Here is a 27,579-nt window from a genome sequence, read left to right on the forward strand (position 1 = left end):
GTCCAGAACATGCAGTCTGGCAGAGTTCCCGTGATAACCCTACGCAGTCTGAACCACTGCCGTGCAGTTCCTGTAGGTTACGTAAGGAGTGGGTCAAACATAGCCGTGTAATTCAATGGGGGCTTGAAACCACCTCACATCGCCACTGTGAAATGCTCAAATAAATAAGAGCTGTAGTTACCAGGCAGTGTTTACTCCCTCAGAGCATAAAGGATAATCCAGCCCATTGTTCACCTAAAAGATTTCACGACATGAGACTGAATTTATTTTAACCTGTACTTTAAATTCTGCTCAATCACAGAATTTGGAGATTTATACTATTTTTCTTTGCATGCATCTCTCTATCTCTGTCTGTGTTTCTTCTTTCTCTCTATTTCCCCTGATGGACTTATCAGGCTTCCTTGAACGGCCAGGTCTGGAAACCCGGGATGGGACAAGGCTGTCGGATCTTCAGTCCAGTTGCTTTATTTCGACGGGATGAGCTTTGCTGTTTTTCGTCTCCGCTTTCGGAAAATATAAACCCAGATGGAAATTCCCCTCCTCGGGTCCGGTCACGGAAATGAACCCGACCTATCACTCGGTCTTAATATCTGTATTCTCTTTGCTTAAGATTAAAATTACGGGGCTACAGCTATTCTCAGGACACATTTTAGAAATTAACACATAACAGACGTATTCGGAAACGTGGGATTAAAGGGCAGGTGATAACCTGGGCACATAATTGGCTAAAGGGAAGGAGGCAGAGAGTAGTGGTGAACTTACAGCACATCCCTTTTAAACAGACACAGGCACGGAATGATCCGGACATAAATCATCATTATGGAACATAAGTTTTTCTTACGTTGACCATAAGATTTGCTCCTTTTTGCAATGACTCCGCTTTTCTCTTTGACACTTCGCGGCCATTCTCATTTCAACACGTTCGTGGAAGGAACTTTTGCTGATTTCAGCAAACAACGCAAAAACCTCTGCCCGCCTTTTCGAGAAGGATGGGACTTTAACCAGACCTGCTGAATGAGGGAAAGAAGACTTAAACACAATAACGACGAGGGTGGGATTCGAAGCCACGCGTGCAGAGCACAATGGATGAGCAGTCCATCGCCTTAACCTCTCGGCCACCTCGTCACATGAGGAAACCTGCGAAATCCCTTTTATTCAAAATGAAAATACTGGTTATGTTGCCAATCTGAAATAAAAACAGTAAATGTGGATATCCTCAGCAGGTCAGGCAGAATCTTTAGATATAGAAACAGAGTTAAAGTTTCAGGTCGATGACCATCACATGAGTATTACATCACACTCCTGACTTGCGGCTTGCAGATCGGAGAACAGCTTTGGAGAGTCACGAGGTGAGTCACTCACCGCAGAACATCCAGCCTCTGACCTGCTCTTACAGCCACAGTATTTATGTGGCTGGCCCAGTTAAGTTTCTGGTCAATGGTGATCCTCAGGATGTTACTCGGGGGGATTCGGCGATGGTAATGCCATGGTAATGGTAATCTCCCACAGAAGAGATTTACTGGAAAGATTCCAGGGATGAGGGTCTTTAGTTACATGGATAGACTGGAGAAGCTGAGGTTGTTCTCCTTCGAACAGAGACGGTTGCGAGGAGATTTGATAGAAGTATTCAAAATCATGAAGAGAGTAGATAGAGAGAAACTGATCCCGTTGGCGGAAGGGTCAAGGACCAGAGCACATAGATCTCAGGTCTTTGGCAAAAGAACCAAAGTTGAAGGAAAAACTTTTTTTATACAGCGAGTGGTTATGATGTGGAATGCACCGCCCGAGGGGGTCTTGGAGCCAAATTCAATCATGGCCTTCAAAAGGGAACTGGATAAGTATTTGAAAGGAAAAAATACAGGGTTCCAGGGAAAGGGCGGGGGAGTGGGTCTTGCTGGATTGCTCTTGCAGAGAGCCGGCAAGGACTCAATGTGCCGAATGGCCTCTTTCCGTGCTGTAACATTTCTATGATTCTATTCTATTTGTAGGAGGCGATGCAAAACGACCGGAGCGTGACGTCAATCGACCTGCTCATGTACATTCCCTGATAATAAATCCTAGTGTGAGGGAAAGAAGAAATTCATAATTATTGTACTTATTTTTTATCTTATGCTGACCACTAGAGATACTCGGTTTACCAGGGGACCATTGTGCACTTTGATTGATAATTCACAGAGATCACACTTTACACTCCCAACACCTCCGTGCAAGAAACAGTTTAGGTGCTAATTTGACTTTGCTGATTTGAGCAAACAGATGTTCGCCAGCAATGCGGAAAGGCACTTCTTAGAAAAGAAGGATTTTTGGTGAAGAGACCAAACTGAACAGCACCAGCAAATTCTTACAGCGGTGGAATTCGAACCTTGTAATTCAGAAACCAAATCTAACATTTTCGAAAACTAAGCCACTGTCCCACATGGCAATCGATTCGTTGCGGCTGAAAGATGTCATAGAGCTGAAACGTTACCTCTGGCTCTTTCTCCACAGGTTCTGCCTGACCTGCTGAATGTTTTCAGCATTTTCTGGTTTCATTTTTATGATTTCAGAATGGCTGTTTTCCTGAAAACACCCAATTTGACCCAAGGACGCAGCTCGCACTTCACTTTCCCCACGCGCTTTAAAGTCTGTCGTTTCCGAACAAAATCCCCTCCGCGCCGGACATTCAAAGGACCTTTCACTCACTGCCAACCTCCTGTAATCGACACTTTTTCACCACTGCCGCTCTTTGCATTTTTCCTCATTCCTTTTCAATCGGACATTTCCACAGACCTATTAAGATCAAGCGGAACATTTCCGATCTTCCTGCACCGCCCAGATTGCCAAAAGTGCACATTTCAGCCGTCATTCGCAGCGATGCAGCGCCGCCCGTCTCTCCCACACATCAACTGCTCGGGGAAAAGCTCCAACGACCATGGAAACAAAACCCAGTTCTTCAGTTAACGTCCCCCGTGTCACAAGATACCCCATGGAAATTTCACGGAGAAGTATGCCGCTGTCCTTCCGATTGCCAGCCCTGCTTTCTTCGTTCTTGTCTCTGGAGCAGTCTCGCAGGTGGGAATGTTTCAAGGCACAAATGAACATTGGTGCGAACGGGACATGTGCCCCCGAGTAACAGCGGTCGATGTGGAGCAAACTTAAAGACATAAGAATGTGAAAGTGAGTGTTAGAGTCGGTAAGGCCGCAGTAAAGTCTCAATGAAATGGACCATGATTGTGGAAGGAAAAAAGTCTGGAAGAAGCGGCGGGTCTGAATTTTGGATCTTTCAGCAGAGACACATGAGAGAACAAGGACAGGATACAGACAAAGGTGCTGGAGGCAGAAAGAAAAAGAACGAATTAAGAGGAATGAAAAGAGAGTGAAAGAAAGGATGGGATAGAAGGCGATGAAAGAAAGAAAGAAAGAAAGAGGGGAGAGAGAAAGACAACCGTGCAATACTCACCCGGCAAACGGGCGCTGCTCCCATTCGGCTGCACTTCGCCCCACTGACCCTCGTCCCATTCACAACATCCTACAATACACTGTCAATGCTGTGCAGTGAAACAGAGAGTTTCAAGGTATAAAGACACTCACACCGTCCTACGACACACTTTCAATACCTGTGCAGTGAGACAGCGAGTTTCAAGGTATAGAGACACTCACACACCGTCCTACGATACACTTTCAATACCTGTGCAGTGAGACAGTGAGTTTCAAGGTATAGAGACACTCACACACCGTCCTACGATACACTTTCAATACATGTGCAGTGAGACAGCGAGTTTCAAGGTATAGAGACACTCACACACAGTCATACGATACACTTTCAATACCTGTGCAGTGAGACAGCGAGTTTAAAGGTGTAGAGACACTCACACACCGTCCTACGATACACTTTCAATACCTGTGCAGAGAGACAGCGAGTTTAAAGGTATAGAGACACTTACCTTTTTGTTCAAAAGTAGCACATCCCAGGAATAAGAGAGAGCGAGGGTCAGTTTCCCTCTCCTGATGGAGCTGAGGCTTGTCAGTCAAGAGTCCCCTCCTCCCAGTATTGGCTGTGGAGGAAGTACTGTGTAGATTTAATGGAAGACCTTCAGCCTGACCGAGGTTCGGCTGACTGGCCAGTAATTATTCGATCTACACCTTTCTCCCTTTTTAAACAACGGTACATCTTTAGCAGTCCTCCAATCCTCCGGCATCACACCTGTAACCAGAGATGATTGGAAAATGATGGTCAGAGCATCCGTTATTTCCTTTCTTGCTTCTATTAACAACCTGGAATATATTTCATCCGGGCCTGGGGATTCAGGCGGAATGATTTGGGTACTTTCTATTTTCTGTTTGCAAAAGTTTGCACCGCAGGTCAAGATCACAAGTCTCGGTCAAAATTAGGACAACTTCCGGGTTTAAACCTCAAATCGTGAATTATACCACAACTCCAACGAGCCCAAAAACAAATAAATTAACGTGTTACAGACACATTCTATGAGAGGTCTGTCTGCACAATGAAAGGGCGTTTTTGATCAGTCATTCTGATATCCGTTTCCTCCTGAAACTTGAACAAATACAAATTCCACACTCTTATTTTGTCGTTTAATTCCACAAATTAGGTGAAAACAATAAATTACGGAAGGCACTGCTGGGAGTTGAACCCAGAATCGCCTGTTAAAAGACAAATACTTTAACCAACTAAGCCACAGCGCCACTTGATACCATTGTTCGCCCACCTCCTCTCACTAATATCTATCAGTGACACGTTACTGTTTGTTTGGGGTTCAGACCGTTTTATCTTTGTCTGTTTCGCTTGTCCGTTAACCTGTGCATCCCAATTTCGCCTGCATTTCTCTCTGTTCAACTTTGTGTGTCACTCAGTGCGTTGATACACGGATGATTATGTGTGCTTGTGTTTGTTACATTAAATAAATTAGGGGTTCAGACAATTCTCGCTCTGACATTGGACAACTATTGACCCAAACTTTGCAGCGAAGTGTTGTTTATTATGGTGCCGAAACTAAAAAATCGTAAGAGGTCCAAAAAGGGAAAAAGAGATAAACTTGTGAGGGAAAATATTGACAACAATCAAGGTTTTTACACGTATCTTAAGAGAAAGAAGGGTGACTAAGAGTAATGTGGGCCCCTTAAAGACAGATGGAGGTGATATTGTAATTGAAAATCAGGAAATGCCAGAGTTGCTAAATATTTACTTTTCATCGGTCTTCACAGAAATGGATGGAGCTAACATACCAGAGACACGAGGAAAACTGAAAATAAATCAAGGGGATTCGTATAAGTAAAATAATGGTAATGGAGATAATAATGAGACGAAAGATAGACAAATCTCCAGGACCTGATGGTTACCATCCCAGGGGACTAAGAGGAATCGGCGAGGAAATGGTACATGTTTTAGTCATGATCGTTCAAAAGCCTCTTGATTCAGGAATTGTTCCTTTGATTGAAACATTGTCAATCTCACTCCATTATTTAGGATGGGTAGGAGAGATAAAGTTAGAAATTAAAGACCCATTAGTCTGAAGTCTGTTGTGGGGGAGTTACCAGTATCTGTTATTAGGGAAATAATGACTGAACACTTGGATAAATATGAAGTCATCAGCGAGAGCCAGCATGGATTTGTAAAGGGTAAGTCAAGTCTAACAAAACTAGTTGAACTTTTTGAAGGTGTATCTAACGTGGTAGATAATGGAGTTTCCTTGGGTGTTATATAATATTCACTTCCAGATGCATTCGATAAGGTACCACATAAGAAGCTGTGAACAACAATGAGAGTGCGTAGAATTTAAGGCAACCTAATGAAATGGGTTCGGAGTTGGTTAGAAGGTGGGAGACAGAGAGCCGGAATAATAAGGTGTGTACTCAAATTGGCAGGATGTGATCAGTGCTGGGGCATTAGCTTTTGACTATATGTATAAATAACGTAGGTGAAGGTATAGGAAGCCGTATCGCCACGTTTGTCGCTAGCATCAAATTAGATAGCACAGTGAGTAGCGTTTCTGGGTGTATAAGGTTGTGGTGCAATCGGTCAGCCTGCGGTAATTAGAGGGTTCTAGAAATACCCAGGTTATGAATTCGAGTCGCACCTTGGATAGACAAACCTTCCAATCCGAGCATTTTGACCGGAGTTCAAGGTGCAACTGGCATGTTCCATAAGGTATCTACTTCTCAGTGTTCCTATGTCGGCACTTGTGGGTACTTGAGTTCCTCTGGCCGACCGTCTTGCAATAGCAGGTGCGAGTTTACTTGTTTATAAGGGAAGAGGGGGCGATTAGCGACAGCTGATAAAGCAAAGCGGTCTACACGAGGTCCTTAAATCTAAAGAACCAAACACACAAATCTTCTTTTCGTTGAGTGGATATTCGTCGATTGGAAGTTTCGTGTGAGGAAGATTTGGAAGGGAAATCTGCTGCCTGGTGTCACTGTGTAACGGGTGAAACTATTCAGTTTACAGATGTTAATACGCTGAAAGGTCGAGAGGTTATTTCCAACTCCCGTGTGGGACAAGTTTCGCTTTTGAGCCACTGGGTAAAGTGTTATTTTAATTGGTGCTAACGATTGACAAGACATTTGGCACAAACAAACAGAATTGTAAACTCACGAGTTCGCTCTCCACATTTCTTACATCATGTTCAACAGAAACAAGGAATCCCCTCAACACGTCACTGAGAATTTTCAAAAAGGGATCCTCATCATGGTTCGACGTCAACGAGGGATAATTCATAGTGCAGGAATCTGCATAATGGAAACTTTTCTAATCGCGAGTCCGGGTCGCTCAATCGGAAGAACATCGGACTTTAAAAACCGATAATGATCTGAAGGTTCAAAGTCTGGTTCAGGCTGTAAATTTTGAAACAGCTGGCAAGTTCTGTCTTTGCAGCGGAGCAACAACTGCGGGACAGACGAGGCCTGCGATGTGCTGTCAAAGCTTCGGTGGTATCCTGTTTCCCAGGGATGGACAGAAATGCGCTTTCTTCGGCGGCATTCGCTTCTTTCCGCCAGCAACGTGTGATTGGAGAGAGCGGGGCCGGACAGGCGGCCTGAATGTTGTTGCTGTCGTGGCTTCACTCAATCCGGGAGGTGGGGAACATCAAAATCGAAAAACTGATGGATGCAGTGCTGTTTAGAACTGCAGTTATTAACCGAGGCAGAGCTGCAGGATTCTTTAATGATCTCTCACAAATCAACTGAAATCTGTCGCAATGTGCAGCTTTGAGAGGGGCTTTCTGCACCGTTAGGGCAGGAAACGGGAGTGAGGGAGAGACACTGTCGGTAACTCTGTTTGCTTGAGTTTGTGTAGAACTGTACAGAGGTTCCATGAGGTGTTGTGTTTTTTTTCATATTTAACAACAGAGTGAATTCTTGCTTCATTTATATTCACTAATTGTTGGTGGATAACGTTTTCAAAATGTTTCCGCTCGGTTTCGAACCGGAGTTATTGAGTGTGTTCGGCGTGCGTGATAATTACTGCACGACGAAAAGTTCACTGTGTAAATGCATATTGGCATAACTCAGATGATAGCTGCCGTCTACAAATGCTCTCAGTGCGAGAGCCGGGTCAGATTCCCGTTCAGGGAATTAAGTTTTACAAAATAGTTTATTGTATTAATTTCGCAAAACTCATTAAACTCTGTAAAAAAGACGAATACTCGTTCTAATCGCCATTAATCAACCAGCAACATTCTGTTTCAGACTGAAGGAAATCCTAACATTTTTTTAATCATTCATGGGATGTCAGCGTCGGTGGAAAGGCCAGCAATTATTGCCCAATCCTAATTGCCCTTGAGAAGATGGAGGTGATCCGTCTTCTTGAACCGCTGCAGTCCGTGTGGTGAAGGTTCTCCCACGGTGCTGCAATGTAGGGAGTTCCAGGATTTTGACCCAGTGACGATGAAGGAACGGCGATATATTTCCAAGTAACGATGGTGTGTGACTAGGAGGGGGCGTGCAGGTTGCGGTGTTCATATGTGCCTTCTGCCCTTGTCCTTCCAGGTGGTAGAGGTCGCGGGTTTGGGAGGTGCATCTTGTGGATGGGACACACTGCAGCCACGGTGCGCTGGTGGTGGAGGGAGTGAATGTTTAAGGTGGTGGATGAGGTGCCAATCAAGTGGGCTGCTTTTTCCTGGGTTGTGTCGAGCCTCCTGAGTGTTGTTGGAGTTGCACACATCCAGGCAACTGGAGAGCATTCCATCACACTCCTGACTTATGCCTTGTAGATGTTAGAAAGGTTTCGGGGAGTCACGAGTCTCCAGTGCAATCACATCTTTCCTGTAATGTGATGACCACAACTGCACGCAGTACTCAAGTTGTGGCCTAACTAATGTTATGTACAGTTCTAGCATAATCTCACTGCTATTGCAGTCTATGCCTCGGCTAATTAAGGAAAGTATCCGGTATGCCTTTTAACCACCTTATCTACCTGTCCATCTACCTTCAACGATCTGTGGGCATGCACTTCAAGGTCCCTGTGTTCATCTGCACCTATCAGTATCCTCCCAAGCAAGGTAGTTTCAGAGCAACGAATTCTGAAACGTCTTACTTGATAATACAGGTCGTACAGTCAAAACCATTAGGTAAAGGGAGACTAATATTAGTGACTGAAAATAGTAAGTGCACAAGTTGATATTGCTGTACACCAGAATAGAAAACGAGATGCGATGGACAGAAACGGTCTGAAAGATGGCTGATCGGCTGTGGGAGGCAGCGGACATTTATACTGGCTCTGCGACAGCCAGTGGTTTGTTTTTCTCGGGGTATGATTCTCACTTTGGGGATTTTATTGATTAATGATCCGAATGGTCCCGGGTTCGAATCCACGACGACCCTGACAACTAGAAGGCTTTTTGTGAAAAGTCACCAATTGGCTTCTGATACCTTTTCAGTGTTGCTGTTGGTCGAATTGAATTATATGTAAAGCATTTTTAAGATCAAGAGGTGAGAGTGCGGAACTTTCCAAGGCGAAACACATGTGAAGTAAATAAATGTCTCAAGCTGATGAGGAGATTGAAGCTCGATGTGAAGTTACCTTCAGGCGGCCTCATTGATATTAGATGACAGGATAGAAAGCCACATATCCAAATTAGCCGATAACACCAAGATGGGCAGCATTGTAGGCAGTGCAGATGGATGAACAATATTACAGAGAGGCATTAACATAATAAATGAATGGGCAAAACTGTGACAAATGGATTTCAATTTAGTCCAGTGTGAGTTCATCCACTTTGGACCTGAGGAGGATATTTCAGAATACTTTCTAAATGATGAAATGCTCGACGCTGTGGAGGTCCAAAGGGACTTAGCGGTCCAGCTACATAGTCATTAGAATGTCATGGACAGGTGCAGAAAATAATCAAAAAGTTTAATGTAATGCTGGCCTTTATATTTAGAGGAATAGAATACTAGAGAATAGACATTATGCTACAGCTATTCAAATATCTGGTTAGACCACACTTGTAGTACTGTGTTCAGTTCTGGGCACCGCACCTGCGGAAGGATAAATTGGCTGTGGAGGGAGTGCAGTGTCGATTTACCACAATGATACCTGGACTCCAAGGGTTAAATTCCGCCGAGAGATTACACAAACGAGGTTTGTATACCCTGGAATTTGGTAGGTTAAGGGCTGATTTCATCGAAGTTTTCAAGATATTAAGGGGAACTGTTGGGGTAGATAGAGAGAAACTATTTCTGCTCGTTGGGTGCCTGGGACGAGGAGACATCGCATAAACATTAGAGTCAGCAATTTCAGGAGTGAAGTTGGGAAACACTTCCACAAGCAAAGGGAGGTAGAAGTTTGGAGCTCTCTTTCGCAAATAGCTGTTGATGCGAGCTTAATTGTTAATTTTAAACCTGAGATTGATAGTTTTTTGTGAACCAAAGGAATTAAGGTTTCTGATGCTCAGGCGGTTTTCTGGAGGTCAGTCACAGATCAGCCATTATCTCATTGAATTGCGGAACAGTCTCGAGGGGCGAAATGGCCGAATCCAGTTCCCAAGTTGCTCATTGGTGCAGAATGCAAAACGATCCTGCATTGGCCGGGAATCGAACCCGAGTCCCTCGCGTGGGAGGCGAGAATTCGACCACTGAACCACCAATGCTGGTACATCGACTAACTGCAAATGTCCACTTCCGTCTCTTCGCTCTCATCGTGAATGAAAGCAGCAATTTGAGTAAAGTTTACTTCTGGTCGAGTGCATATTGTGACGACACCGAGACAGACGACAATGTCGTTTCAGCGCAGTTCATTCTGTAAAGTGTTACTTGATATTACAAGTCGTACATTCAAAACGAATTTGATAAAGAGAGACTAATATTGTTGATGTGAAATAATTGGTGCAGAACCTGATATTGCTCTGCATCGTACATGGTACAAGAAGCGAGATTGGATGGACATCGCGTTCTGAAAGGATGGCGGATCGGGTATATGGGAGCGGAATTTTACCCTCGCTGAACGTCTCCGTTGCCTTTGGGTCTGATTTTTGCTCAGGGAGTTTCACTGGTTCAAACCGGATGAGCCCCGTTGTGTCCCCATTTTTAATCCAAAGTCACGAATTGGTTTCTCACATCTTTTCAGCGGTGCAGAAGGCAGGTTTGACTTATCTCCAGCAGAGCATGTTTGAGCACCAGAGGAGAGAATGCAGAGGGTTTGTCCACGAAACACACGTAGACGAAATGAAGATAATCTTTCAAGAATTTTTACAGATTGAAGCCGGCACGTGAATTTATCACAATTCAGGCGATCTCATGTGTGCAGAATGAAAAGGTAAAGGATGCTGCATTGGCCTGGAACCAAACCCCTGGTTTCCCACCGGCAGACGAGGGTTCCACCACTGAACCGCTAATGTACACACAGCTGCAGGTTGCACGTGTAGCGTTGGACATATGTCTTGAATATGCAGTCTCCAAAGCTCCTGGGCAGCCTGTTTCACAGCCGCGCGGTACCTGTGGGGTAACGAGCGAATTATGCAAGGCATGGACTTTGAAATTCACCTGGGCGTTCAAAACCAACTCACACTCATAGTGCGAAATGCTCAAATAAATATGAGCTGTAATTACGAGGCACTACTTCTCTCAGAGATAAAGAGATAATCCAGCCAAATGTTTACCTATAAGATTTCACGATATGGGGTTTAATTTAAGCTGCACCTTAAATTCAGCTTAATCACCGAATGTGGAGATTTGTGCTATTATTTTCTTTGCGTGCTTCTCTCTACCTCTGTCTGCATTTCTTCTCTCTCTCTGTGTTTTCCCCTGATGGACTTATCAGGCTTCCTTGAACGGCTAGGTCCGGATGGAAAATGGCTGTCGGATCTTCAGTCAAATGTTGTATTTCGACGGGATGATCTTTGCGATGTTCCGTCTCCGTTTTCGGAAAACGGAGACGGAACATCTGAAGGCCCAGATGGGCCTTCCCCTCCTCAGGTCCCGTCACCTCCGGGTCATGGGAATGCACCTGATCTATCACTCGGCCTTAATATCTGTATTCTCATTGCTTAAGAATAAGATAACGGGGTGACAGCTATTCTCAGGTCACATTTTAGAAATTAATACGTAACAGATTTATTCGAAAACTAGAAGCACGTGGGGTTAAAGGACCAGTGGTAATGCGGGCACGTAATTGGCTAAGGGATAGGAGGCAGAGAGTGGTGGTGAACGGATGTTTTTCTGACTGGAGGGAAACATGCAGTGGGATCCCCCAGGGGTCGGTACCAGGACTATTGCTTTTCTTTTTATATATAAATGACTTGGATGTGGGAATAGGGAGTACAGTTTCGAAGTTTGCGGATATTGCAAAAGTTGAAAAAGTTGTAAATAGTGAGCATGATAGTAGCAGATTTCAGGAGGACAGAGACAGAATGGTGAAATGGGCAGTCACGTGACAGATTCAATGCAGATCAGTGCGAAGTGATGCACTTTTGGAAGAAGAACATGGAGAGTTAGTATAATCTAAATGGAACAATTTATGCAAGAGCAGAGGAACCTGGAGGTGCATATTCACAAAACACGGCAAGTTGTTAAGGCGGTTTAGAAAGCATAAGGGATACTTTGCTTTGTAAATAGGGGCATTGAATACAAAAAAAGGAAGTCATACTAATCCTTACAAATCAGTGGTTAGGCCTCAGCTGGACGATATGTACAGTTCTGGACACCACACTTAAGGATGAAAAGGCATTGAAGGGGATTCAGAGCAGGTTGACCTGGATGATACCAATGATGAGGGACTTCAGTTACATGGAGAGATTGGAGATGGTGGGATTGTTCTCCTTACAGCAGAGATGGTTAACGGGAGACCTAATAGAGATATTCAAAATAATGAGGGGTTTTGAAAGAGCAAGTAGGGAGTAACTGTTTCCTCTGGGAAGTGGGTCATAGATTTAAAATAATTGGGAAAAGAACTATAGGGGAATTGAGGAGAATTGTTTCACACTGAGGGTTTGTTAAGATCAGGAACGCACTTCCTGAAAGGGTGGTGGAAGCAGATTCCACAGGATCATTCAAACGGCAATTGGACATATTGAAGAGGTCTAATTTGCAGGGTTATGGGGAAAAATATGGGGTGTGGGTCGAAATGGAAAGGTCTTCGAAAGAGCCAGCACAGGTACGACGGCCGAATGGCTTCCTTCTGTGCTGTAGGATTCCATGATTACCTTCTGAATCTTTACAATTGATGCTATTCAGTGTTGACGAAACAAGAAAATTATAATCGTGATATTCGGCTTCGCCATTCCCTTATGAATATCGCAGATTATAATATCTGGGGGAGGGGGGGATGAATGGGGGATAGAGTGCGGAGATTGGAATGGAAGCCCAGCGGAATGAACATGGTCTCATCAGTTTTTGTTATTTTTCCTACCAGTTGCCCGATGCAGGCGGTGAACCTTCTCCTCGAGAGAGGATCGTCATTTCAGTTCGGAAGGAAAAAAAGGTATCAAGAAAATCGGGTGAAACGCACACGGAATGATCCGGGACTTACAGCACAGCTTTTTAAACAGACACAGAAAATGAATAATCTGGGCCTTACGGCACATACCTTTTCAACAGACAGAGACACGGAATAATCTGGGATTTACGGCACATCAGTTTTAAACAGACACAGACACGGAATGATACATGACTGACAGCACATCCCTTTTAAACAGACACAGACACGGAATGATACAGGACTTACAGCACATCCCTTTTAAACAGACACAGACACGGAATGATCCAGGACTTACCGCAAATCCTTTTAAACAGACACAGACTCGGAATGATCCGGGACTTACATCACATCCCTTTTAAACAGACAGAGACACTGAATGATCCGGGACTTACAGCGCATCCCTTTTAAACAGACACAGACACGGAATGATCCGGGACTTACAGCACATCCCTTTTGAACAGACACAGACACGGAATGATCCAGGATATAAATCACAATTATGTTCGATTAGTTTCTCTGACGTTGACCACAAGATCGACTCTTTTTACCAGGACACCGCTGTCCGTTTGTTACGTCGCGATCTCACAATCTCAACACCTTCGTGGAAGGAACTGTTGCTGATTGCAGCAAACAACGCAAAAACCTCCGTCTGCCGTTTCGAGAAGCTTGGGACCAACAGCCACACCTTCTGGATGGAGTGAATGAGAGGAACAAGACTTCAACACAACACCGACGAGGATGGGATTCGAACCCACGCGTGCAGTGCAAAATACATTAACAATCGATTGACTTAACCGCTCGGCCACCGCGTCACATAAGCAGAAACTGGAAAGCCCTTTTATTCAAAATGAAAATACTGGCTATGTTGCCAATCTGAAATAATAACAGTCGATGCTGGAAATCGTCAGCATTTCAGACAGAATCTTTAGATATAGAAGTAGAGTTAATGTTTCAGGTCGATGACCTTTCGTCTGAGCTGAGTCAGAATAAAAGCGCTTTTATTTTCTTTTTTTGAATGCAAAGCCCTGGATTCTGAGGACAAGAAAGTCTGACCATACAATATGACCTGCCCATGCACCCAAATCGAGAATGTTGAAAATATCCAGTCAGCAGAAAACTTCGGTGGAAGAACAGATTTTGTCACTGCATGCAGCATGCTGGAAGGACCAAAGACTAATGGTGAGCGTGGGGAATTGCCAGGATACCAAGCATTAGGATTCACTCGATATTTTGGCAGAGAGACCGTTGATGAATTTCAGATGGAACAGCAACATGTTGAAATCCAGTCGGTGTGTGAAAGAAAGCGAGTGCTGATGGAAGGGGCTGGGAGTTCAGCAGTGTGGAACCGTGTGCCCAAACACAGCAGTAAAATCCGATTCCCAATTAGTGAACCCATCCAAAAGGTCTGTTTGTTTGGTTGAGGGTTTTTTTATTCGTTCATGGGATGTGGGCGTCGCTGGCGAGGCTGGCATTTATTGCCTATCACTAATTGCCCTTGAAAAGATGGTGGTGAGCCGCCTTCTCGAACAGATGCAGTCCGTGTGGTGAAGGTTCTCCCACACTGCTGTTCGGTCGTGAGTTCCAGGATTTTGAACCAACGACTTGGAGGGGAACGTGCAGGTGGTATTGTTCCCATCTGCCTGCTGTCCTTGTCCTGCTAGCTGGTAGAGATCGTGGGTTTGGGAGGTGCTGTCGAAGAAGCCTTGGCGAGTTGCTGCAGTGCATCCTATGGATGGTACACACTGCAACCACTGTGCGCCGGTGGTGAAGGGAGTGAATGTTTAGGGTGGTGGATGGGGTGCCAATCAAGCGGGCTGCTTTGTTCTGGGTGTTGTCGAGCTTCTTGAGTGTTGTTGGAGCTGCACTCATCCAGGCAAGTAGAGAGTATTCCATCACACTCCTCACTAGTGCCTTGTAGATGGTGGAAATGTTTTGGGGAGTCAGGAGAATATCCAGCGTCTGACCTGCTCTTGCAGCCACTGTATTTATGTGGCTGGTCCAGTTACGTTTCTGGTCAATGTGACCCCAAGGATGTTGATGGTTGGGGATTCGGCGATGGTAATGCCGTTGAATGTCAAGTGGACATGGTGAGACTCTTTCTTGTTGGAGACAGTCATTGCCTGGCACTTTTCTGGCGCGAATGTTACTTGGCACTCATCAGCCCAAGCCTGGATGTTGTCCAGGTCTTGCTGCATGCGGGCACGGACTGCTTCTTTATCTGAGTGGTTGCGAATGGAACTGAACACCGTGCAATCATCAGCGAACATCCCCATTTCTGACTTTATGATGGAGGGAAGGTCATTGATGAAGCAGCTGAAGATGGTTGGGCCTAGCACACTGCCCTGTACTGTACACTACTTTTTAATATTACAGCGAAGCAGAGCACTTGAGCAGTCGCAGCTGTGACTTTGACTTTTCTCCCTCTCCTCCAGATCTCCCCGGCAACTGCCACTAACCAACTGCAATCTTCTGTCACACTTCTCCACGAGAAAGTTCCGGGCCTCAGTTTTCAAATGAAATAACGTCCATCTCTTCAGTCACGGACAGCCCAGAGAGAGTTTCTGAGTCTCAGGTCCCACTTTGCCTCAATCCTCCATGAAGTACCATGCAAAAATGTCCTTCAGTTAATAATAATATAAATAAAAGTTCTTATCTTTTGGAGTTTTGTTCAGATTCCACGGCTTTTAAAGATCATTGCGGATATTTGACGAAGCGCCTCTTGATTGACGGCTTCTCTTTGATTAAGATTCCGAAGCGATCATTGAGAGGCCGAAAATCAAGCTGTTTGTCAGAAACACTGTTATTTCGGTACTGATGAAAGCAGTATGGGCTCTGGAAGTGCTCAGGTTGTGAGTTTCAGTCTCACCTTCAACAATCCAACATTTCACTCCGGGCATTTTGACCGGAGTTCAAAGTACAACTGGTATGTTCCATGATGCATCTAATTCTTAGTGTTCCCATGTGGCCTTCCGTCTTGCTTGAGCAGATGCGAGTTTCGTTGTTTTCGAGGGAGAGGGGGATCTCTGCGTCAGCTGATATGGCAAAGGGGCCGGGATGAGATCTTTAAATCGAAGGAACCAAACATACGATTATTCTTTTCGTTGAGCGGATATTCATCGGTTGGAAGTTTCGTGTGGAGAAAATTTGGAAGGGAAATATGCTACCTGGTGTCACTGTGTAACGGGAGAAATTATTCAGCTTACAGATGTTCATAGACTGAAAGATCGAGAGGCCTTTTCCAACTCCCGTGTGGGACAAGTTCAGCTTTTGGGCCAATGGGTAAAGTGTTATTTTAATTGGTGCTAACGAATGACAAGACATTTGGCACAAACAAGAAGAATTTTAGCTCACGAGTTCACTGTCCATGTTTCTTAGATGATGTTCAATAAAATCAAGGATACCCCTCAACACGTGACTGAGAATTTTAGAACAGGGACCCTCACCCCTGTTCGACGTCTTAGAGGGTTAATTCAGAGTCCTCTTATGAATATTTAAGATGGGAACTAAACGATTAGCGAGCCTGGGTAGCTCGTTCGTTAAAGCATCAAACATTTAAAGCGGGTAGTGATATCAGGGTCCAGTGTTCAAGGTATAAATTTTGAAACAGCTGGTAAATTCTGCCTTTGTTGCGGAGCAACAGCTCCGGGACAGACGATGCCTGCGATGTGTTGTCAAAGCTTCGGTGGTGTCTTGTTTCCCAGGGATGGGCAGTAATGCGCTGTCTGTAGCGGGAATTGCAGCTTCCCGCCAGCAACGTGTGATTGGAGAGAGCGGGGCCGAAAGAGGGGCTTAATGTTGTTTCTGTCGTGGCCTCAATCAATCCGGGAGCTGGGGAATATCAAACATCGAAAAACTGATGTTTGTTGCCGCGGCCGCAATGCTGTCTATAACTGTGGTTATTAACCGAAGCTGCACTTCAGGAGCCTTTAATGATCTCTCACAAATCAGCTGAAATTATTCGCAATGTGCAGCTTTGAGAGGGGCTTTCTGCACCGTCAGTGCAGGAAACGTGAGTCAGTGTTAAACACTGTCTGTCTCTGTGTAGTGTTTGAGTTTGTATTGAACTATACAGAGAATGGTAAATATACCTGTTCTGTGAGGTGTGGTATTTTATTCACATTTAACCACAGACTGAATTCTTGCTTTTTTCACACTGATTGAATTTTAGTGGGTAACGTTTTCAAAATGTTTCTGCCCGGTTTCGAACCGAGGAGCTTTCGCGTGTCAGGCGAATGTGATAACCACTACACTACAGAAACGCTGTTACACACAATTTTATAGGAAACCCTCAGATAATAGCTGCCGTCTGCAAATGCTCTCAGTGTGTGAGACGGGTCCCTTTCCCGTTCAGGGGATTAACTTCTACAAAATAGTTTACTGTATTAATTTCGCAATACTCATTAAACTCTGAAAAAAGACGAATAGTTGTTCAAATCGCCATTAATCAACTAATAACTTTTTGTTTCAGGCTGACGGAAATCCTAACTTTTTTTTATATATTCATTCACCAGGCAGAATATAGAAAGTTCAGAGGGGATGTGAAAGAGGAAATAAGGGGGTGAAAGAGAGAGTATAAGAATAGACTGGAGGCCAACATAAAAGGGAATCCAAAAGTCTTCCACAGGCATGTAAACATTAAACGGGTCGTAAGAGCCCTACTCTGATTAGTGACCATAAAGGAGATCCATTCATGGAGGCAGAGTGGGTGGCTCAGGGACTAAATGAATACTTTGCATTTGTCTTTACCAAAGATGAAGATGCTGCCAGAGTTACAGTATAGGAAGATATAGTTGAGATACCAGATGGGCGAAACATTGATAAAAAAGAGGTACTTGAAAGGCTATCTGCACTTAAAGTAGATAAGTCACCCGATCCGGATGGGATGCATCTTAGGTTGCTGATAAAAGTAAGAGGGGAAATTGCAGAGGTACTGGCCATAATCATCCAAATATCCAAAGATACGGCGGTGGTGCAGAGGAGCGGAGAATTGCAAATGTTACACCCTTGTTCAAGAAAGAGTGCAAGGGTGAACCCAGCAACAAGAGGCCAGTCAGGTAACCTCAGTGTTGGGGAAACTTTTAGAAACGATAATCCGGGACAGAATTCACAATCACTTGGACGAGTGTGGATTGATTAGGGAAAGCCGGCACGGATTAGTTAAAGGCAAACCGTGTTTAACTAACATGATGGAATATTTTGATGAGACAACAGAGAGGGTAGATGAAGGCAATGCAGTTGATACGGTGTATGTGGACTTTGAAAAGGCATTTAATAAAGTGCCCCACTGTAGGCTTATCAGTAAGATTGCGGCCCATGGATAAAGGGGGCAATAGAAACATGGATACAGAATTGGCTAAGGGACAGGAAACAGAAAGTAGTGGTGAGCGGTTGTTTTGTGGACTGGAGGGAGGTGTACAGTGTTGTTCCCCAGGGGTTAGTGATGGGACCACTGCTTTTCTTGATATATTTTAATGACTTGGACTTGGGTGTATTGGGCACAACTTCAAAATTTGCAGATGACACAAAATTTGGAATGGCGGTGAACACTGTGAAGGATAGTGATACACCTCAAGAGGCGATAGACAGACTGGCTGCATGGCGGACACATGGCAGATGAAATTTAACGCAGAAACATGCATAGTGATACATTTCGGTAGGAAGAACGAGGAGAGGCAATATAAACTAGAGGGCACAAATCTAAAAGGGGCACAGGTTCAGAGAGTTCTGGGGGTTTATGTGCACAAATCTTTGAAGGTGGCAGAGCAGGTTGAGAAAGCCGTTAAAAATCATACGGGATCCTGGGCTTTATAAATAGAGGCATAGAGTAAAAAAGCATGGACGTTATGATGAACCTTTATCAAACACTGGTTTGGCCACAACTGGAGTATTGTGTCCAGTTCTGTGCACCGCACTTTAGGAAAAATGTGAAGGCCTTCGAGAGGGTGCAGAAAAGATTTACTGGAATGATTCCAGGGATGAGAGACTTTAGTTACTTGGATAGACTGGAGAAGTTGCGTTGTTCTCCTTGGAACAGAGACGGTTGCGAGTAGAATTAATTAAGGTATTCAAAATGATGATGGGTCTAGACAGAATAGATGGAGAGAAACTGTTCTCATTGGCAGAAGGGTCAAGAAACAGAGGACATAGATTTCAGGTGACTGGCAAAAGAACCAAAGGTGACATGAGGAAAAACTTCTTTACACAGCGAATGGTTAGGACCTGGAATGCACTGCCCGAGGGGGTGGTGGAGGCAGATTCAATCATGGCCTTCAAAAGGGAACTGGATAATTACTTGAAAGGAAAAGAATTGCACAGCTACGGGGAAACGGTGGGGGAGTGGGACGAGCTGGATTGCTGTTATATAGAGCCGAATGGCCTCCTTCCGTACTGCAACATTTGTCCGAAATCTATGATTTCATGGGAAGTGTCCGTCGCTGGCAATGCCAGCATTTATTGTGTATCCCTAATTGGCCTTGAGAAGGTGACGGTGAGCCGTCTTCATGAACCGCTGAAGTCCGTGTGGTGAAGGTTCTCCCACAGTGCAGTTAGGCAGGTAGTTCTAGGATTTTGACCCAGCGCCAAGTGAGCATGGTGTGTGACTTGGAGGGGATCGTGCAGGTGGTGTTGTTCCCATGCGCCTGCTGCTCTTGTCCTTCTAGCTGGTAGAGGTCGCGGGTTTGGGTGGTGCTGTCGAAGAAGCCTTGGCGAATTGCATTGCTACAGTGCATCTTGTAGATGGTACACACTGCAGCCACGGTGCGCTGGAGGGAGTGAATGTTAAAGATGGTGGATAGGGTGCCAATTAATAGGGCTGCTTTGTCCTGGATGGTGCCTAGCTTCTTGATTGTTGTTGAAGATGCATTCGTCCAGGCATGTGGAGGGTATTCCATCACACTCCTGACTTGTGCCTTGTAGATGGTAGAAAGATTTTGGAGAGTCATGAGCTGAGTCACTCGCCGTAGAATGCCCAGCATCTGACCTGCTATTGTAGCCACAGTATTTAAGTTTTTTTATATATATTCGTTCATGGGATGTGGGCGTCGCTGGCGAGGCCAGCATTTATTGCCCATCCCTAATCACCCTTGAGTGGTGGTGGTGAGCCGCGTTCTTGAACCGCTGCAATCCGTGTGGTGAAGGTTATCCCACACTGCTGTTAGGTAGGGAGTTCCAGTATTTTCACCCAGCAGTGATGAAGGAACGGCGATATATTTCGAGGTCGGGATGGTGTGTGACTTGGAGAGGAACGTGCAGGTGGTATTGTTCCCATGTGCCTGCTGCCATTGTCATTCTTGGTGGAAAAGGTCGTAGGTTTGGGAGGTGCTGTCGAAGAAGCCTTGGCGAATTGCTGCAGTGCATCCCAAAGATTGTACACACTGCAGCCACTGTGGGTCGGTGGTGAAGGGAGTGAACGTTTAGGGTGGTGGATGGGTGCCAATCAAGCGGGCGGCTTTGTCCTGGATCGTGTCGAGCTTCTTGAGTGTTGTTGGAGCTCCACTCATGCAGGCCAGTGGACAGTATTCCATCACACTCCTGACTTGTGCCTTGTATATGGGGAAAGGCTTTGGGAGTCAGGAGGTGAGTCGCTCGCCGCAGAATACTCAGCCTCTGACCTGCTCTTGCAGCCGCACTATTTATATGGATGGTCCAGTTGAGTTTCTGATCAATGGTGAACCCAGGATGTTGATGATGGGGGATTCGCGATGGCAATGCCGTTTAATGTCAAGGGGAGGTGGTTCGATTCTCGCTTGTTGGAGATGGTCATTGCCTGGCACTTGTTTGGCGCCAATGTTACTTGGCACTTATCAGCCTAAGCCTGGATCTTGTCCAGGTCTTGCTGAATGCGGGCTCGGACTGCTTCATTATTTGAGGGATTGCGAATGGAACTGAACACTGCAATCATCAGCGAACGTCACCATTTCTGTCCTTATGATGGAGGGAAGGTCATTGATGAAGCAGCTGAAGATGGTTGGGCCGAGGACACTGCCCTGAGGAACTCCTGCAACAATGCCTTGGGGCTGAGATGATTGGCCTCCAACAACCACTACCATCTTCCTTTGTGCTAGGTATAAATCCAGCCACTCGAGAGTTTTCCCCTGATTCCCATTGACTTCAATTTTACGAGGGTTCCTTGGTGCCACACTCGGTCAAATGCTGCCTTGATATCAAGGGTCTGTAACTCTCACCTCACCTCTGGAATTCAGCTCTTTTGTCCATGTTTGGACCAAGGCTGTAATGAGTTCTGGAGCTGAGTGGTCCTGGCGGAACCCAAACGATCATCCGTGAGCAGTTTATTGGTGAGTAAGTGCCGCTTGATAGCATTGTCGACGACACCTTCCAACACTTTGCTGATGATCGAGAGTAGACTAATGGGGCGGTAATTGGCCGGATTGGATTTGTCCTGCTTTTTTGGACAGGACATACCTGGGCAATTTTCCACATTGTCGGGTAGATGCCAGTCTTGTAGCTGTACTGGAACAGCTTGGCGAGAGGGGCGGCTAGTTATGGAGCACAAGACTTCAGCACGACAGCCGGGATGTTGTCCGGGCCCATCGCCTTTGCTGTATCCAGTGCACTCCAGCCGTTCCTTGATATTACGTGGAGTGAATCGAGTTGGCTGAAGATTGGCTTCTGTGATTTTGGGGATATCGGAAGGAGGCCCAGATGGATCATCCACACGGCACTTCTGGCCGAAGATGGTTGCAACCGCTTCAGCCTTGTCTTTTGCACTCACGTGCTGGGTTCTGCCATCATTGAGGATCGGGAGGTTTACAGGGCCTCCTCCTCCCATGACTTGTTTAATTATCCACCACCATTCACGACTGGATGTGGCAGGATTGCAGAGCTTTGATCTGATCCGTTGGTTGTGGAATCGCTTAGCTCTGTCTATAGCATGTTGCTTCCGCTGTTTAGCATGCATGTAGTCCTGAGTTGTAGCTTCACCAGGTTGGCACCTCATTATTTGGACGTCTGGTGTTGCTCCTGGCATGCTCTTCTACACTCCTCATTGAACCAGGGTTAATCCACTGGCTTGTTTGTAATGGTAGAGTGAGGGATATGCTGATCCATGAGATTACAGATTGTGCTGCTGCTGATCGCCCACAGCAACTCATGGATGCCCAGTTTTGAGCTGCTCGATCTGTTCTGCATCTATCCCATTTAGCACAATGGTAGTGTCACAGAACACGTTGGATGGTATCCTCAGTGCGAAGACGGGACTTCGTCTCCATGCGTACTGTGCAGTGGTGTCATGGAACAGATGCATTTGCGACAGGTCGATTGGTGAGGACGAGGTCAAGTAAGTTTATCCCTCGTGTTGGTTCGCTCAACATCGAATGCAGGCCCAGTCTCGCAGCAAAATTCTTCAGGACTCGACCAGCACGGTCAGCAGTGGACATTGAAGTCTCCCACCCAGAGTACATTCTGTGCCCTTGCTATCCTCAGTGCTTCCTCCAAGTGGTGCTCAACATGGAGGAAGACTGATATCATCAGCTGAGGGAGGACGGTGGCTGGTAATCAGCAGGAGGTTTCCTTGCCCATGTTTGACCTTCTGCCGTGAGTTTTCATGGGGTCCAGATTCAATGTTGATGACCACCCAGGGCCACTCCATCCTGACTGTATATCACTGTACCGCCACCTCTGGTCGGATCTGTTCTGCCGGTGTGACAGGACATCCCCAGGGATGATGATGGAAGAGTCTGGGACGTTGGCTGAAAAGCATGATTCTGTGAGCATGGCTCTGTCAGGCTGTTGCTTGACTCGTCTGTTGGACAGCTCCCCCAATTTTGGCACAAGTCTCCAGATGTTCGTGAGGAGGACTTTGTGGGGTCAACTGGGCTTGTTTTGACCTTTGTCGTGTCCCGTGCCGAGTGGTCCGTCCGGTTTTATTCTTATTATGACTTTTTTTCAGCGAGTTTTATGCAGCTGAGTTGCTTGCTCGGCCATTTCAGAGGGCAATTAAGAATCAATCACATTGCTGTGGGCCTGGAGTCACATTTCGGCCAGACCGGGTGAGGACGGCAGGTTTCCTTCTTTGAAGGATATTCGTGAACCAGATGTATTTTCACGACAATCCGGTAGTTTCATAGGAACCCATTACTGATACCAGTATTTTAATTCCAGATTTTATTTAATTAATTGAAATTAAATTCCTCAGCTGCCGTGGCGGGATTTGAACTTATGACTTGGAGATGATTCAGCCAGGCCTGCTAGATTACTATTTCAGTGTCACAACCACTCTGCTACCGTACCGTATCTGGACAATAACATATTGATTTCACTCTGTTTATTAATTAGTATTAAAAAACCCGCATTCCAACCGGTCACACGGAGATGGGGCCTATTTTTAATAAACTATTATCGGTGACGTTCGGTCTAAAAAATAAAGGTGACTAAAAAAGCAAGAAAAAAACAAATCATGCGATTTGGTTCCAGTTTGGTTGTGATGAAGAAATAAAATTGTCGTTGGACCCAGTCTCACCTTTATTCTGCCATTAAAAACAGGCCCATCCGTGTGAGCCGTGCGAATGCGGGTTGATGTTCGGGAGCCCGTGGGCCACGGACTCTGCCTCAGGCTGATTGGGACATTCCGTTACTGCGGGTTAAACAGCGCTGCTATAAAAGGGGGAGTCGGCTTTCCATTATTAATTAGTTCGGAGAGTTCGCTTGTTATAATGGAGGGGTTGGGGATTCTTGTTTTTTTATTTGTTGTAATCTGTTCAGCTCAGCCGCCCTCTCTTCTTTTCCCCGCCGATAAATGTTGGTTGTCTCCTAAAAACCGCAAAGACTGCGGATTTCCGGGAATTGAAGCCATTGAGTGTGTGCAGAGAGGCTGCTGCTTCGATGCGGTGAACCGGGATGCGCCGCCGTGCTTCTATTCACTGAACAATCTGCCAGGTGGGTGTATTCTTGGTCCGTCTATATTCTGGGCCAGGACTTTCCAGGGTCACCCGCCATCAAGCTGCACGCGTTTTCCCTGGACAGTTTCATCTTTTTCCTTCCTGTCCTACAACGCCAGTTGGCGATTCAAACTTTTCCGGTCCGGAGAGTGGAACCGCTGGTGGGATTGAGCTTCCAATCCCGCAGAGTAGATTTGATGGTGTGATTGGGGGTGCTGTTAATCAGACACAGAAAGGGCAATAGTTAATCGCCCTTTGACCCAGTATCTGCAGTTCGAATCATTCTACTGTTGTTCGGTGACTTGGGAGTCGCACTGAGTAAGGGCAGAGTGAATGAGCCCCGGCCCCTGCTGCCACTGACCATTTGGATTTGATATTTGATTTCTTTCGGAGATGCGGGCAATTTAAATCCAAGCAGCGCGGTGGTGAGCTGAACTTGGTCCATTGGTTTCCATTAGACAGATAATGGGGTGGGATAGAAATTTAAACATGGGTGGGGTTTGTCCCCCTCCCGGTAACGTTTCCCTTGACCCACCCCGTGGGGCAACTAACCGCCTTTCATTGCCTCTCTTGCAGTCTGCACCAAGGATGGGCGGGTCCTGATCGCGATCTCCAAGGATTTGACGCTGCCTCCTGTAAACCTAACAACCCTCCATCTGAAGGATGGAGACGGAGCTGAGTGCAGTCCGACCGTGGCCTCTGCAGACACTGTGCTCTTTCAGTTCGCAGTCACTGAATGTGGCGCTACTCAGCGGGTAGGTATTGCGGGCTGGGAGTCACATCAATGGCTCAGTTCGGGACTGATGGTCTTTTGTCTCTTGCAGCTGGACGGGGTGAACATCCTGTATGAAACGGATGTGTTGGGTGAGTTTGAGATCTTGGATGGCGCTTTGGGATCGGTGACTCGGGACAGCCCGTTCAGGTGAGAATAGGAGCACATTCAGCGGGTGGAGACTGAGGAGCTGAATTCTCCAGCCATGTCCGTTCTCTTGCAGGCTCCATGTCCAGTGCAGTTACAAGGGAAGCCAGGAGTCTGATCTGCAGGTGAAGCCCAGAGTTTACACCCTTTCTCCGCCACTGCCTGCCACTGAGGCCGGGATCCTGCTTCTGGAGCTGAGAATAGCGAGAGGTAACGAGTGCTCGCTGATAGTAGTGTCCAAATTCAGGCTCTCTCCAAATAGTGCCCACCCTTCATTTTTCTCTTTTCAGATGGTGGCTACCGGAGCTGGTACGTGGCCAGTGACTACCCGATCGTGAGTGTGCTCCGGGACCCCGTGTTTGTGGAGGTTCGTGTTCTGAACCGGAACGATCCGTCCCTTGTGCTGGTGCTCAATGACTGCTGGGCGACCCCCACTGCCGAGCCGTATTCGGGGCTCCGATGGGACCTCCTGGTGGAGAGGTAAGGGAGCTTGGGTAGTGTGGGATTGGGGTGGGGGCGACATGGGCGGGGATTAATACAGAAATCGTTACTTCAGTCCGGGTTAGTGATTGGGGAAATATTCCTTCGAAGTTGATATTTTGTTCCAGACGCTGGTATAATTGGTTTCATGTAAACCTATAACCGTGTGACTCCCCCTCTGTCTCTGTTCCAGGTGCCCCTTTGCTGGTGATAACTACAAAACCCGCCTACTCCCGGTAAACTCTGCTTCCCATTTGCTGTTCCCAACTCACCATAATCGTTTTGTGGTCAGCACGTTCGCTTTCTGGGACCGAGTTTCGGGCCGGGCTCTTTCAGGGGAGGTGAGTTTCCTTCAGTGCTTCTTTCCCGGTCACTTGGTATCACTTGTTCCCTGGCTCTTAACTGAGCAGGCCCCTGTTGGTCGGTTGACTGTAGAAGCATTAATCTCCTGACTGGGAGTTGTGGGATTGACCATACCGCACTGTCCCTTTGCAGGTTTATTTCCACTGCAGTGCTGAGGTTTGCTACCCTTCCACTCGAGAGAACTGCACGGCTCCCTGCAGCCCCAGTAAGTACCTGTGATCTGAATAGAAACTAATCGCTGATGGGGAGGGTTTGGTGTTGGACATCTGGACATGGGGCTCCCTCAGCAAGGGGCTGAACACTGGGCACAGGGTGACTGTCCCGAATCTGGCGGTTCTGGGAATTTGTCCAGTTCCATTCGGTGCAGGTTTCTATTCGAATAGCAATCTAGGGCAGCGGGTCTGAGCACATCTTGCACCAGGTCAGTAATTGTGAAGGACGCTCTGATCCTTGAGCTGGGATGAATGAGGTATTTTTGGCTCCTTGCTACTAGCCCGGATGCTGAGCTGCCCTACTTGCCGACCCCTGAGGAGCAGAATCCTCCAATTGTTGGCACGGGTGTGTTCCACATCCGGTTCGGAATAGTCCACCCTTGACCTTGGAGAACATTAAACCAGCATCTAACTATCATCATTCTGACACTGGGAATTCAGGGTGGAACCGAACGGATGTCCCGGGGCCGGACACCTGGCCAATTGAGTGTCTCACACTACTTTGACCCGCAGTTTTATATCAAACAGTGCCTCCTTCACCAGGAGACCAGACTGGCCATTATGGCAGCAGCGATTGCGACCTCTGCTCAGTTTGCACGTCCTTCTGAGAATCCGTTTGGTGAGAACCGGATGGAATTATAACCGGAACTGCGATCTCCAAACTCTGTCCGGTACCCAGGGCCCTGATGTGTTTTGCATGAGGCCATCTGATTCAGGATTTCCAGACAGATGAAGATTTAATCATTCACCATGAACTCTTATCTCTTTCTCTCCTTCGCCCCAGAGAGGCGAAGAAGCGCCGATGACCATTCTGGGGTATTGGTGACCGCTGATGGACCCATCCTTTTCCTGGAAGGTGAGGCGAGATTGGCTGCTCTGATCCACCAGGACGAGAAAGGTAAAGCAGGGCGCTCCACCTGTGTCTAGTGATGGAGTAACTGGTGCCCATCTAACCCTGGATTCTCCCCACAGATACTGCTGTTGATTCCCCCTTCCGTGTTCCTGGATTAGCGGTTGGGGTAGCGCTGCTCTCCGTGGCCCTGTTGGTCGGGACTGTTGCTATGTGGAAAATGGAGCAGGGCGGCAGGTTGGACTCCGAGTGCAGCTCCATGGAACTGTAGATGTGTCTGTTGGATAATAAAATCCTGTTATAGATGATTCTGGTTTCGTTATCTTCCAAATGCTCGCTGGATTGTGCTCTTTGCAGTGAGTTAAATTGGTGTCTGTTTTGAGAATTGTTTTTGCTGCAGCCAACAATTGCAACATCCCCAATTCGGAATGAGATCCGGGTCAAAGCTGTGGTGGGTTTGTCGTAAAATGGTGTCTAGAAGGAATTACTCGTTCCCTTGCCTCTAACTCTGATCCTGTGGGTTGGTTCTGGGCCCATATCTCTGGAATTGCCTCTTCCCTGAGGGCATCGATTGACCAGTTTGCCAAGCCGGGAGAATTTTGGGCTCTCCTTGCACGACCACTGGCTGCTGGTCTCTCCGACTACAGGAACAGGAGACTAGACGAGATGATTGCATGGCTACAGCGATGGTGTAGGAGGGAGGGATTTAAATTCCTGAGACTTTGGGACCGGTTCTGCGGAAGATGGGACGGGTAACACCGGACCAGACCGATGTCCTCATGGGGCTGTTTGCTAGTGCTGTTGGGGAAGGTTGAAACTAGAATGGCAGGGGGATGGGAACCAGAGCAGGAAGACGGAGGAGAGGGAAACAATGATAGAAACGAAACAGAACGGGAAGAAGCAATAGTGGCAGGCAGAGCAAACATGGTGATAAACAAATAGGTCCATAGTGC

At 46.4% G+C, this 27,579-nt stretch overlaps 1 protein-coding gene and 3 non-coding genes across 4 annotated transcripts; 1 reads left to right on the top strand and 3 right to left on the bottom strand.

The window, feature by feature from the left end:
* Nucleotides 1-1,043: 1,043 nt before the first annotated feature.
* Nucleotides 1,044-1,125, bottom strand: trnas-gcu (transfer RNA serine (anticodon GCU)). Its single transcript has one exon. It is a non-coding gene; the product is annotated as a tRNA-Ser (tRNA).
* An 8,886-nt stretch (nt 1,126-10,011) lies between these two features.
* Nucleotides 10,012-10,082, bottom strand: trnag-ccc (transfer RNA glycine (anticodon CCC)). Its single transcript has one exon. It is a non-coding gene; the product is annotated as a tRNA-Gly (tRNA).
* A 7,011-nt stretch (nt 10,083-17,093) lies between these two features.
* Nucleotides 17,094-17,166, bottom strand: trnav-gac (transfer RNA valine (anticodon GAC)). Its single transcript has one exon. It is a non-coding gene; the product is annotated as a tRNA-Val (tRNA).
* A 7,856-nt stretch (nt 17,167-25,022) lies between these two features.
* LOC137335900 (zona pellucida sperm-binding protein 4-like) lies at nt 25,023-27,137 on the top strand (the record flags this gene model as incomplete). The annotated part of the gene is made up of 5 exons (XM_068001418.1): nt 25,023-25,201; nt 25,395-25,542; nt 25,697-25,769; nt 26,561-26,674; nt 26,749-27,137. Coding segments are annotated over 5 exons (663 nt in total), but the record flags the coding sequence as incomplete, so codon positions are not given.
* Nucleotides 27,138-27,579: the final 442 nt, after the last annotated feature.

Source organism: Heptranchias perlo, chromosome 20, assembly GCF_035084215.1.
Source record: "Heptranchias perlo isolate sHepPer1 chromosome 20, sHepPer1.hap1, whole genome shotgun sequence".
NCBI classification, from domain to species: Eukaryota; Metazoa; Chordata; class Chondrichthyes; order Hexanchiformes; family Hexanchidae; genus Heptranchias; species Heptranchias perlo.